This window comes from Sclerotinia sclerotiorum, genomic scaffold, assembly GCF_000146945.2.
Source record: "Sclerotinia sclerotiorum 1980 UF-70 scaffold_5 genomic scaffold, whole genome shotgun sequence".
NCBI classification, from domain to species: Eukaryota; Fungi; Ascomycota; class Leotiomycetes; order Helotiales; family Sclerotiniaceae; genus Sclerotinia; species Sclerotinia sclerotiorum.
In genome coordinates this window covers 1,985,807-1,998,722 of record NW_001820831.1, presented here as the reverse complement: position 1 = coordinate 1,998,722, position 12,916 = coordinate 1,985,807, and the positions used below count along the sequence as shown (strand labels likewise).

At 42.8% G+C, this 12,916-nt stretch overlaps 5 protein-coding genes across 5 annotated transcripts; 3 read left to right on the top strand and 2 right to left on the bottom strand.

The window, feature by feature from the left end:
- Positions 1–362: 362 nt before the first annotated feature.
- Positions 363–1,058, bottom strand: SS1G_04743 (hypothetical protein; the record flags this gene model as incomplete). The annotated part of the gene is made up of 1 exon (XM_001594885.1): positions 363–1,058. The coding sequence occupies one exon, from the start codon at positions 1,056–1,058 to the stop codon at positions 363–365; it is 696 nt and encodes a 231-aa protein (XP_001594935.1).
- Positions 1,059–1,562: 504 nt separating this feature from the next.
- SS1G_04742 (hypothetical protein) lies at positions 1,563–4,319 on the top strand (the record flags this gene model as incomplete). Its single annotated transcript, XM_001594884.1, has 2 exons — positions 1,563–4,134; positions 4,192–4,319. 2 exons carry the CDS (start codon positions 1,563–1,565, stop codon positions 4,317–4,319), a joined length of 2,700 nt encoding a protein of 899 aa, XP_001594934.1.
- Positions 4,320–6,763: 2,444 nt separating this feature from the next.
- SS1G_04741 (predicted protein) lies at positions 6,764–6,958 on the top strand (the record flags this gene model as incomplete). The annotated part of the gene is made up of 1 exon (XM_001594883.1): positions 6,764–6,958. The coding sequence occupies one exon, from the start codon at positions 6,764–6,766 to the stop codon at positions 6,956–6,958; it is 195 nt and encodes a 64-aa protein (XP_001594933.1).
- A 913-nt stretch (positions 6,959–7,871) lies between these two features.
- Positions 7,872–9,276, bottom strand: SS1G_04740 (predicted protein; the record flags this gene model as incomplete). The annotated part of the gene is made up of 4 exons (XM_001594882.1): positions 7,872–7,951; positions 8,128–8,147; positions 8,388–9,121; positions 9,190–9,276. The coding sequence occupies 4 exons, from the start codon at positions 9,274–9,276 to the stop codon at positions 7,872–7,874; spliced, it is 921 nt and encodes a 306-aa protein (XP_001594932.1).
- Positions 9,277–11,091: 1,815 nt separating this feature from the next.
- On the top strand, positions 11,092–12,308 carry SS1G_04739 (conserved hypothetical protein; the record flags this gene model as incomplete). The annotated part of the gene is made up of 3 exons (XM_001594881.1): positions 11,092–11,137; positions 11,213–11,992; positions 12,043–12,308. The coding sequence occupies 3 exons, from the start codon at positions 11,092–11,094 to the stop codon at positions 12,306–12,308; spliced, it is 1,092 nt and encodes a 363-aa protein (XP_001594931.1).
- Positions 12,309–12,916: the final 608 nt, after the last annotated feature.

The window sequence follows — 12,916 nt, the reverse complement described above, 5'->3', positions numbered from 1 at the left end:
AATTTGTCGAATAATTCAAGGGATATTGTTTACTTGTCGTTTCATCTGTCATGAGTTCCGAGATACAAGTGGAGGCTGTGGTCTACAAGCCCATATCTATAATCTAATCTCTCTATCTACAGTATATGATATGGGGACGCCCGTGAAATGTCCCACATCCCTCTAAACTTCTACGCTTTGTGCAACACGATTCCAGTGTCTACCAAACTCCATGATAACACCCTTATCTGCCTGTGTAATAAAATCTTTCAGATAGTTCTTCCTCTTCTTATCTTCTAACTTAATGGCATCCAAGTTAGGAAAAGTGATGGCCTCCGCCCATAAAAAATATTCATTATTGACCCCTCTTCTCCAACCCTCCATTACCCCGCTGCCTTTTCCCTCATATGCTTCTCCTTCAATTTCTTCTCCTGCACCATAAAAGCCCTTATGCCTACAGGAATCCCCTCAAACAGATCGTCGCCCTTTTCCTCCCCTCCCACATCCCAATTCCCCTCACTCCCAGCCCCATCATCATCCATACTCGCAGCCGCCTCGGCAAGAGCGGCAGCACTCTTCTTCTTCCGTTCTTTCTTCAAAGCCCTATCCGCCTCCTTCTTCGCAGCAGCCCATTCCTCAATCTCATCCCGGTAGCGATCCCACACACAATTCACACAGCCGCTCATACAGCAATTATCTGGTTCTTCTGGGCGTGGCGGAACAAGGACTCCGGCTATTCGTTGACTTTTGCGCAGGATCTCGGAGCGTCGCTCTAAAGGGGAGGATAGACGTGAGGAGAAGAGGATTGAGGGTCCCGGTTCTGCGCCACTTGCTGAGGAGTGAGAAGGGGTTGAAGATGAGGTTATGGGTGGATTTGAAGGAGACGCGGTGGTGGGAGGTGTAGAGGATATTTCTGGGGAGGAGGAGGTGAGGATTGAGGCGTAGTAGTCACCTATGGGGTGAGCTTGGTGACCTGGCTTATTGGACGTGGATTTGTGGCGTGGGAAGGAGGGGAGGTAGCGAACTGAGGAGGGAAGTTTGAGACGTTGTGATAGTCGGAGGAGACTTCTTTGCTTCATATTGTTGTTATAGGTAATAGGTAATATACTCTATAGAGTACCTTGTAAAGTTTATGTTATCGGGAAATCATTAGGAGAGTTGTTCGTTTTTGAATATATGCTTGAGTGTAAGTGAAGAACCGGGCGGGCGGCGCATTATTTATTTTTGGGATCAAAAGTTCGGAAAGTTTTTGAGAAACGTCATTGATGTGAATAGTCAGCACCGAGAATCAAAATAGCATTATTAAATTCCAGATCGCAGGACTCATTCAAAGCATGTAATCGCATTTGCGATTAAACCTTTAAAAATCATACGTAGCATCATAAATCACAAAGCCACGGAAATACTATTATTGTTGTCGTTTGTGTTCAAATTCATGTTCATATTGAAATAGTATATATTGTTCCTGGCTGTCTCGCGAAGCCCCTCTCGTCGCGTCCCTCAACACGCGATTCTGTATCTGAAAATCACTCCGCAACAACTTCAATTAACCGGCAATGGGATAGTATAGGGAAACTGTGGACATGGCAGACAATACCCCCTCACGTCGTTCGAAGACTCCAATTCCCGCCACCAATGTTCCACCAACCCCGAGTCGCATTCCGGTTCCTACACAATCCTCGTCGCGATATGCTTCGTTTGCATCTCCCACAAAGGCAAGTTTAGCTCGCCATAATCCACAATTACTCCGGAGAGCTACCTCTACAGGACCAGAGGTTGGCAGATCTCCGAGTAAAGGGAGAGTACAGGATGTTTTTGATAGGGCACTAAGGAATACACCTCAAGGAGAAAGGGGACGGAGTGTTACTAGTGGTGCAGAAAGACCAATTGCAGGATCAACCTTGGGAGGAAGATATGATGCGATTACTCGCACACCTACAAGAGCGCGATCTGTGGGAGGTGGAATGGCATCAAAACCGAGGCGAATGTCAAGATCTCCTTCCAAACGACCAATCACTGCAGAAACTCCAAAGAGCAATTTTAAGCCCGCTGTTGAATTTGAGAATATTGAGGGTATTGCAAATCCCTTCAGGAGAACGGGATTGAGGCGATCACCCGTACCAGGACAAAGTAGCTTGCCTGCGACAGCATCGCAAGAATACCAGGACGATATTGATCCCTTCAAGAAGACGGGGCTAAGAAGATCACCACCTGCTGTAATGCCGAGCTCGGCAACAATTGTGCCTCAAGTACCATTGGAGATAGATGAACCTGTCTCCACCACGCCAAAAGATCCAGTACCTTTACATGCTTCTACTACACCAAAGGACCCCGCCCCTGCATACCCCTCAACCACGCCGAAGGAACCCACGCCCGTATATGCTTCAACTACACCAAAGGATCCAGTGCCTGTTCAAGCTCTAGAGCCATATCTCAGGGCACCAGAAGAGGTGGTTATTAGGAGTCGAAGCTCAAGTCAACTTCCTTCTTCTCAGGCCTTCGGGTCTATTGATGTTCCCGGCCCGCAAGTTGCAGAACCTGTCGAGCCAGCTTCGCCTGCGAGCCCTGTCCAGCCCCCTCAACTTTCGGAAGAGGAAGATTTTGGCGTTGACTTGCAAGCAGCAGATGAAATTGCCTCTACCACTCCGAGCGATCCTATACCAGCTAAGCCACGTACCTTACAAACGGATCAAGCCTTTGCAATTGATGTACCTCAGCGACAGCACTTAGAGGATGAACCTCAGGCTTCCGAGCTTCCACAGTCTGATGATGTGAATCCTTTGATGAGCGATGACTCTCCTACCCAACGCAAAGCGCGACAATTATCTATGTCCAAACCTGCACAGCGGTCAATGTTCCCACAGTTCAAAAAGTCATTCCTATCTCCATCTAAAAGGCTCCAGCAATCTACATCATTAGAAGAGCCTGAATTACCGCCGACGCCTACACAACGAGGTATTGCAGATCCAGTCGTTACAACACGCCCAGTTGGAATTCACAACACACCAAGCAAAAGTGCGAGGAGGAATAGGACTCTCGGAGCAAAGTTAAGGTCATCTCCATTGAAACCGCGTGCAGACCTTGCGCCAGAAGTAGATATACTCCCAGAACCACCCGTTAAGAGAAGGAAGTCGGCTAGATTTTCCATCCCACATGATCCCCTTGCAGCAAAGAAGAAAATTAGGGATGATCTTCTTAAGGAACTACAACAATTGCAAGCCGATGTCAGTTTAGCGAATAAAGAGAATGAAAGGATACGCTTACACCATGAGTCGAAAGGTACAAAGTCGGCAAGAGCATCAAACCCGGAGGAGATACTAGATTTGCTCAGACGATCAACTGCAGCTGAGAAACAAGAGACGAAGCCGGAACCAATAAGTGCATTGAAAGCTACTAATCTCTTTTTACCATTCTCCGGACGGCGTAAAGCCCGACAAACAGCCGTGCCACAGATTGAGAAGCCTCTACCATCCCATTTACCTATACCACTTAGCAATCCACTTCCGCATTTGCAACTATTCAGTTATTTAACATACACATCTAATATTACTCTCCTCCCGCCTACACCAATTTCACCCGATGAATCTGCTATGGAAATCCCGAAAGCGACTCTGCAATACCATCAAATCTCTGCATCCCATCCTTCTGGGCTTTTCAGCGCTCGTCTTTCTATGGTCGTGGATACTTCCTCTCTGACGATATCTTCGCTCAATGTGGACACATTAGATCCAAACGCTGAATCTGAACTGGGACCATTTGTCCGACGGCGAGCAAGTGGCAGCGGGCCACTAGGGAAAGATATTGGTATAGTGTGTTGGGCCATGGGAAGATGGACTGAAGTATCGGTGGCACGAGCAAAATTTTGGTGTGATGCGGAAAGAGAATTCGGTACATCTGAAGCGAGAAAGAGTGTCATGGAGAAGCAAGGCAAGAGGAAACGAAAAAGAAAGGCTATTGGTGATGAAGAAGATGAGGGGGACAGAGAAGAAAGCTCCAGAAAATGGACTAGAAAGGAATTGTTTCGACAAATGGGACGAACGAGTATGAACCTCAGTGGAGATGATGTTGAGATCCGAGTTGGATGGAGGATTGGCTTTGATTGGATGGGTGATGTAGAGAGTCATTTAGATATTGATCTGGACTTGCCAAGTAGTTGTAAGTACCCATCTCTTGGGTTTCTCGTCGATAAACATAATACTAACAGAGCTACAGGGCATAAACAAGACGATCGCAATAGTCTGAGTAAGATTAAAGATATGTTCGGAAAAATGGTCAAGGAAAAAGGACCATTGGGAGCTCTAAGAATAACTGTAGGACTTATTATGGCAGAGTCTTCATGATGGATTAGAAAGTGAAATGATTATTATATTTGATACCCTAACGTTATTGGTTTCTTTGACAGGTGAATAATTATACCTTCTATACCATTCATATTCTAGTATTTGCTCAGTGCAATGTAAAACTTTAGTTACATGGAGCGCAGTGGTATCATTCAAATTTCCTCTTGTCTAGGGACTATATGAACTTATTCTCCTTCTCGAATGATTGTCCTTTTTTTCTTATCTACAATAACATAGCATCTCATTTAAACCTTTTTAAACTTTCCGTTCACTTCAAACATCAAATGATAATAATTACATTAGTTTATCTAGTTCTCCAAATCCTACCCTCCATATCTACAAGCGCCTCGCTACATGTTAGACCCCTCGCTACGTACATATGTACTCGGTACATCCCGCTTGCTATTATGTAATACATAGTATACATGCAGAGTATCTCGCGGCTAATACGAGTAGGGTGAATTACATATCTAGATCCTTATGTCCTTAGATCCTTGATATTTTTAGGAAATATAGGTAAAGGAGTAAGTTATTACTATGCTTGACGTAGGCTTTTTCTTTTTTTGGTACTGGTTCTGCTTTTGTTTTGGTTCTGCTTTTGCAATTATCTCATTCTATATTTGGGAGTGAAAGAAAGGGTCAGGAAGGAGAGGATCGAGATGGGGTTTTAATTTGCATGTATTGATGTAGATTATGTTTAGTGTGGTACATTTAATTATTCATTTCTTGTAATTGATTCTTTTGTTGATTGTTTATAGTCTTTTGTCATTTTTGGGAGATTGGAGGGGAGGATACTTATAATGTGTGGGTATGAGTATGGGTTTTTTCTGAAGACGGGCGTTCTTTGATGAGGCTAAATTCATATTGTGGGAGGGGGTGATGAGCTTTGATGAAGTGGGCGAGAATACAGCTAGAGTAATTTGCAAGGACGTGATAACAGTCTGATGCAAATTGCGCGGTGGATATCGGTAGGAAGGTAGAGGAGATGTCAAATTTACTTCCGCTGTTTAAGGGACCGTGATATTTTTATCGGCTGATAGCTTGCGGCCGCGTATGCATATGGCTATATTATTCCTATCCACATCATTCTCAAGTCTTCATATCAAATAACTACACTATTTCAATCTACTTTTCTTTTCAATATCTAATACAAATACAGGTTTTAAAACAAAAAGTATGAAGTAATTATATCCGTAACCAATGGTCTTTGCAGATGTTTAGATGGACAGCTCAAGGATATGCAACGAGAATGGAAAGCGGCTACAGAGTATAGGAGAGCAGCGCCTAAGAAGCACGTTGAATAGATAACAAAACTCACTATTGAGAAGTGGAATGTATGTACCTAATGTAGGACATTCACAATCTTTGAGTTTATCCGAGTATCTCATTAATTATTGATCAAACTACAAGTAATTAGAATGTTACTTCAGCTCTAGATAATTACCTCTTGGAATAAGCCCATTTGTCCTGCTTTAAAAGTTGAGTAGCGACGGGGATATTGAGATAAAGTTCGCTGTAAGATTTATGATTTTTTAATAATTAATCGTTCCAAATTTATTCAATGTCTCTAATTGATTGAATGTCCTAAGTGAATTTGACGTATTAAACGGGTTCAATAATCCAGGTCAATTTAAATGAAGGATTAAGATCTTACCGGCCTTATTTAATATACCAAGGAGAATCAAAGCCTAAAAGGTGGTTGCACACACCGTAGTATTGGCAATGTTAGTATGCGCGTATATCTGTGACTGCATGAGTATCAATGACAATATCGAACTCTTTGTATTGAGCAAGCCATCCTTTAACCTACACCCCAAAATCACTCACTAGGAAGAAGAGATTAAAACAGTATTCATGGCTTCATAACAATAGCATTAGCTTGCCCCAATCGAATGAGATAGAAACAGTATATATATAGTGTGAACAATAGCAACAGGCGTAGTTCTCAGTAAAAAGAACATTTCCTTTCCAGCAGCATTTAACGACTTCAAATAGCCGCGATGAATTTGACATTGGAAGAAAGACTGCGGTAGTGTGAGACTTGGAGAAACTAGCTCTAGCTCTCGGTTGACCTCCAACTGTCCACACCACTCAAGAACATACTCAAAGTCCGCATATAATTCCCAGCATGCCCATACAAACCCAACTGTATCCACCTATCGCAACCCAAAATGAACACAAATATTCCAAGCACAATGCTTCGCGCATCCTTCACCCCGAACACTCGTTCGTTTCAACGCGCGCCATTCTGCCGCAACTTCCACGTGCATAGAACCGCCAGACCACACTTCAGCACCAATTTTCACACGTCCCGATATGGTGCGACTATTTTTAAAGTTGCGAAATCTACATCTAATATTCCTCCTCAATATCGTGCTAAACATTCCACAAGCCTGACTTACCAACAAAAACACCAGCGACGCCCACACCAATTTCACGCCCCCATGTCTGCACGCCGAAAAGTCTATGGAAGAAAGGAGTCGCTTTTTTTGGTGGGTGGTATATGTTTTTGTATTGGTTTTGGTTTTTATTGGAGGTGGGAAGGTCAGAAGGAGATGGAAGGGGAATCGGGGGAGGTGTTAATTGAGGAAGCTCGGGTTTCTGGAAAGGAGGGGAAGGACATTGTGGAGAAAGTTTAGAGTGGGGAAGTTATTGAGGTGGTTCGAATGGCGCGATAATATAGCATCAACATCTATACAGAGTATATATATACATTTGTGTTATTATTTGAGGTCTGAGTGCATTTAAGTAATTGGACAGTCAATCTGTGCGTAACATTAATATCTAGTGTTGATATTTGGCGGCATAAGGATGAAATAAGCGGCGGGACAGGGGTTATACGAATAACATCTAAACAGAGTAGCATATCCACATCTAATCAATTGACAAGTACCCTGTGTAGACAATAATCTACCAGCACAGGAGTATTCCAGCACCTAACCAGCGAAGAAAAGCTACGGGAAGAAGAAGAATAGGTTAGATATAGTCAATGATATCAATATCTCTCCCCCATCAATATTTAGCGGGGCTACTTACTGCATTTACAGATTCACGCTAGACAGTCGGCAAAGAGCCTAACTAGGTAGGTTCTAGCAGATACACAGCTTTTCTTTCCCTCTACATATGCCCAGTAAAAGCAAGAATCCGAGCAAAGAAAATAAAAATAAGAATAAATTAAAATAAACTTAAAACATTACCTAAGTATTGCACATCGCAACTCTACATTTTCTTATTAATCCTATTCCAAACAAGGTCATTTCATCTCGTTCTCAACTCGATTTAGAAGAATCAACCAAAATGTATATCCTACATCCAATATCCTACCCTACTCCCTACTCCGCACTCCGTAATCCACATTTCCCGATCCACTTTTACTTTGGTTGTCCTCCCAGCGGAAACCGATGTGTACATACTCTGTACATCACCTAGCATAAATGAGTTTGTCTTGTATGTTAACCTTTAGCTTTGATATTGAGGCAAGAATTTACTGTGTACTCCGCAGAGGACAGAAAAAAACGGGTGTTTTTAGAGAGTGTTATTTGCGACTTTAGATTATTTGTTCTTGTCACTGTGGCATGAATACAGGGAAATCTTGAAGAGGTTCAAATCATTCAATGGCTTTGAGAGAGTGTCTGCAAATTTGGTTCGATTAGGAAGCAGGTCGGAATATTCAAGAAATAGAATGGTTCGTTTCGTTTGAATTCTTGAAAAAGAACAATTTCTAGACGACGGTGAGGTATGAGTATAGGTTCATAAATATATTCATTATTACTAGCAATGTTTACTCCTATTTGTAATCTGCTTTTACCGAGACCCCTAAACGCCACGCTGAATAGCTAATAGCTACTTATATTAGAATCACTTCGGCCAATTCAGCCAAGTGCCTGCAGCCATTCATCCCATTCCGTTGCCCATTTCTTAGTCATTCCTTGATCATTCATTAATCCATTTCCCAGATTGAATTCGTTCCTACATTAGCATGATCCAGCAATCAACGCTTAATACGTAATTATGTGACTAAAGTGCCCCGGAACCTTATTCCGACACTTTTCACAGTCCGCCCTATACCCCATACTAAAGCTCTTCTTCATCCCGACTCCATTTAAATTTCCCATGAGATCTCCAGTGGATCCATTCCAGTTCCGCAAGCTATGTTTAGAGCGAGTGTGACCTTTCTTGTGCGGAGCCGTGATTTCTTTCTCGAATTCAGAAGAGGAAAAGGAAGGCTCGACTTCCATTTGCATATCATTGATTCCGTCGACGATGACACTAGGACTTATTTCTCCCTCGCTGATGGGACTAGGTAGGCGTCGACCACGGCGGAAGCGGTCGATGAATGCTTCGTCAGTAAGATTGGGTTCGGAGAGAGAGGAGTGAAGGGGTTCATCGGATCGGTAATATGCCGAGAAGGAACTATGGATCGGCGTGGGAATTCGGTTGACTAGAGTCATAGAATGATCTGACTGGAATGGTCCAGGAGTTGAATGTATGCCACTGTCAGCCATATCAAAATCATCCGAATAAATTGGCCCTTCCGAAACCTGACTCGAAAAGGACGTTTGGTTTCCATTGTGCATCCCCTCTTCATCATGGGCTTGTATGATCTTTCTCGATGAAGATGATGACGACCATGAATAGAAAGAATTGGTCGGCTCCATAATGGTGGGAGTTATATCCGAGTCCGAATCCAATGGAGTGGTAACGGGCGGCGCTGGAGTGGAGTGATTTAATGTAAAAGTGGGTGCAATTTGACGTTTGGCATGTGGTGAGGTTCGATGGGGTAAATTGGCTATGTGTCGTTTCTAATCAAGTCATAGATTAACGTGGAGCCCTATAGATGGGTTGAAGTTGAAGTGACTGCAGTGCTTACATTTCTGTGAGCACTAAAGCCTGATGTACCAAGTTCATCCTCATCTTCTCTTTCGCGCTTTCTACTCGGCCACTGTTGCGCGAACATGTTGATGACTTATCTTCAAGATGTGTTGTTGATGTGAAACGTATTGATGTAAGTTATTATGTCTGACCGGCAGGTGATTAAGAAGGAGTAGTGAGACAGGCTGGAGATAATTCAGCCGCAGCGAGGAAGCTGTATGCTGATGATCAATAATAACTAACCAGTGGACTCAAGAGACATAAGGATGAAGCTGCAAGAAACGGGGAGAGAATGAGATTGGAATTCTGAGAAGATTCGGTAAAGGTCTTTACGACTCGATTTGATTACTTAGTACAATGAACCTAAATCATCCATTGTAAATACCCGGGTGTGTAGGCGTAAAATGATGTTGAGTTTCATAAATGCTTCATCGTGCACTTTTGGTGTTTTGAGAATCTGCGACTAGGCTGACCGGGACACTGATAAATGAAGGGTTTCCATAGTAAATAATAAAGCTAGACTAATACGGGCTAGCACTACAAATAATGAGTGGATCAAATGAGACGAGGCTGAAATATTGCAACGCTCACCGTTATTGTTATCGTTATATCTTATCAGCCGATCGATCTTCTTATCAGTTCCGCTTATCTTGTTCATCCACAAAGATTCATTCATCACATCAAAGTTTAATTTCCTCTATCCGAAGCCAACGGAGGATATACAGATGACTGCCTCCATGCCAATAGGTGAGGTATACAAATAAATTGCTCCGGTGGTAAATCTGATAAGATTGATGAGATAGTTGTCTCTATGCTAACTGACATCAGAATATACTCGGGTACATTGCCTTTTTGTTTCTGTTTCTCGTCATACCGAGAACAGAACAATATGTTTTCAACTTCCTATCCAGCCATTTGGACTATTTTTGCTATTTTTATTACAGAGTACTAGATAGCTAGCCCGGGAGTTCATACCTACCTAGTAGTAACCTCCATCGGCAGCCAAAAATAGCCATGAAGGCACCCCCATCTTCATTTGGGAGAGTTCGGATAGGCAGGCCTAGCAAGGCTGCTTATTATTTTTAGGGCTAATTAGAGTAGTTTTAAGTGGGGCCATTCTAGTGAGGGGAGCCTCACATAGCTGAAGATGGATATTTTTGACTAGAATTTGAGGTGATTTAGAGATTATGTCATTCAACAAGCGTGTGAGAGAGGATTTTACACCAACCTCTAAACTTGAGGATCCCTGCTAGGCCTTTCAAGAAAATGATGACATCTTTTGTCCCATATCAGGTGTGAAGATATACTTCTTTATAATTATCAATACTACAAAGAGCGGGAACTATATAACTACCTAGTATATAACAGATATCTACATAATGAACATTTATATATACATCTATATATATATATATATATATAGATTAGACATACACATATACATGCAAGTATCTTCAGACCTTAGTGAGCTTTTCAAGCTGTTATGTTATTAGATTGAATACTGTGCCTGGCCAGACGATACACTCAAGAGAGACATAGATAAACTGTCTGTACGTTCTAAAATCTAAATATATCTCGCCGGCCGGCATTACTAGCCGCATCTGCCGTGAACATAAATCCGAGCATTCGTCTTGGCTGAAGAATGTCATTGGGAAATATCGGACAATCACACTTGTGGGTCCGAGCTTACCACTTTTTTCTCAGGTCCACCACAATTTTTGACTCACTTTACACAACAGCCAGACAACGAAGCAACTCAATATACTCGCAACAAAAGACGATAATATTTACATTATCGTCGACATAAGGAGTGAAGCCAGTGTCAGACAAGATCTATAAGATCCATCACGTTTCATTTTTCTTCTTCCAAGGGCTTTTCTTTATTTCACATTCAAACAAGATGCCTCAACTTGACTTTGAACCCCTCGTCACTGACGATACACGAAGTATGACCCCGCCAAAATTTCAAATACCTTCTCTTCCTTCAGATATAAATACTAATCTTCTTATCAATCTTGCAGTCCTGGGTCAAGATCCATTGATCCCTCCTCAACTACTCGTTTCCGAGATCCCAATTACGAACAATTCTTTCAAGACCGTCGTTCAAGGACGAAAAGACGCCGTCGAGATTATAATGGGTAAATCCGATCGTCTTTTGGTCGTCGTCGGACCCTGCTCGCTTCATGATCCTACTACCGCCATTGAGTACGCAAGAAAGTTAAAGGATCTTTCCGAGAAATTGTCGGACGATCTGTGCATCATTATGCGTGCCTACCTCGAGAAGCCCCGCACGACTGTTGGATGGAAAGGTTTGATCAATGACCCTGATATTGATGAGTCATTCAAGATCAACAAAGGTCTCCGAATCAGTCGTCAACTTTTTTGCGACCTCACCAGCATCGGCATGCCCATTGCCACTGAAATGCTCGACACCATCTCCCCACAATTCCTCGCAGATTTGATCTCGCTCGGTGCCATTGGTGCAAGAACCACTGAGTCACAGTTACATCGTGAGCTTGCATCAGGTCTATCTTTCCCGGTTGGATTCAAGAACGGTACCGATGGAAGCTTGACTGTCGCAATTGATGCTATTGGATCCGCGGCTGCTAAACATCACTTCATGGGTGTCACAAAGCAAGGTCTTGCTGCCATCACTAGAACTAGTGGAAATGAGCACGGATTTGTTATTCTACGTGGTGGTACCAAAGGTACAAACTTCGATGCCGAGAATGTTCAACTCACCAAGGAGACTTTGAGTAAGAAAGGCCAAAAGCAAGCTATCATGATTGATTGCTCTCACGGTACATCTACCCTACACAACCTCCATTGAAAATCCCGCTAAAACACCCAGGTAACTCAAACAAGGACCACCGAAACCAACCCAAGGTAGCCCAAGTAGTCGGCGATCAACTGCGTGCTGGTGAAAAATCCATCATCGGTGTCATGATCGAATCCAACATCAATGAAGGTAACCAAAAGGTCCCTGCCGGGGGACCATCCGGTCTCAAGAAAGGCGTCAGCATTACCGATGCCTGCATCAACTGGGAATCCACCGTCGAAGTCCTCGAGCAGCTCGCCGATGCTATCCGAGAACGTCGCAAGCATTCTTCTGCTTAGTTTCATGAAGTTTATGTTGAGACGAATGGAAAGTGCTCGGTGATATTTTTGGGGAAAATAAGAGTATGGCGTATAATGGAGTTTTGACTGCCCCTCGTCACTATGGTGAAATGGTTCTCTCCTGGACATGTTGTGGACCTTGAGAGCTTTGATATCGTGAAAAGTTCTACCGCGTTTGACAAAAGTTTCCTTTTTCATCATGTATTTCTGATTTCTGGTGGTCACTGGTGGTTTATCAATTTCGACCATTTCTCGAGTGTTATCTGGATCTTTAAGTATTCATGCACCACAGAAGGAAAAGAAGATTGGGTTTGATTTTAGATGTGGGTTTGATTTTAGATGTGGGTTTGATTTTAGATGTGGGTTTGATTTTAGATGGGGGTTGATGGTTGCATCAGACAACTGCAAATGAATTAAAATGTCCTTGAAAGCAATAACTATAACCTCCTTGCTCATCCAATCTGTTCATGCAGTGCTTGTTTTATTGATGGTTTCATGCACGCGTGACTTCTTGCTAAATCAGTGGCGGAAAGGGAATGTAGTAGACGACCAAAGTCTTCTAACGCTTCCCAAAAATCTCAGATCACTGGGATTTCATAAGCATTCTA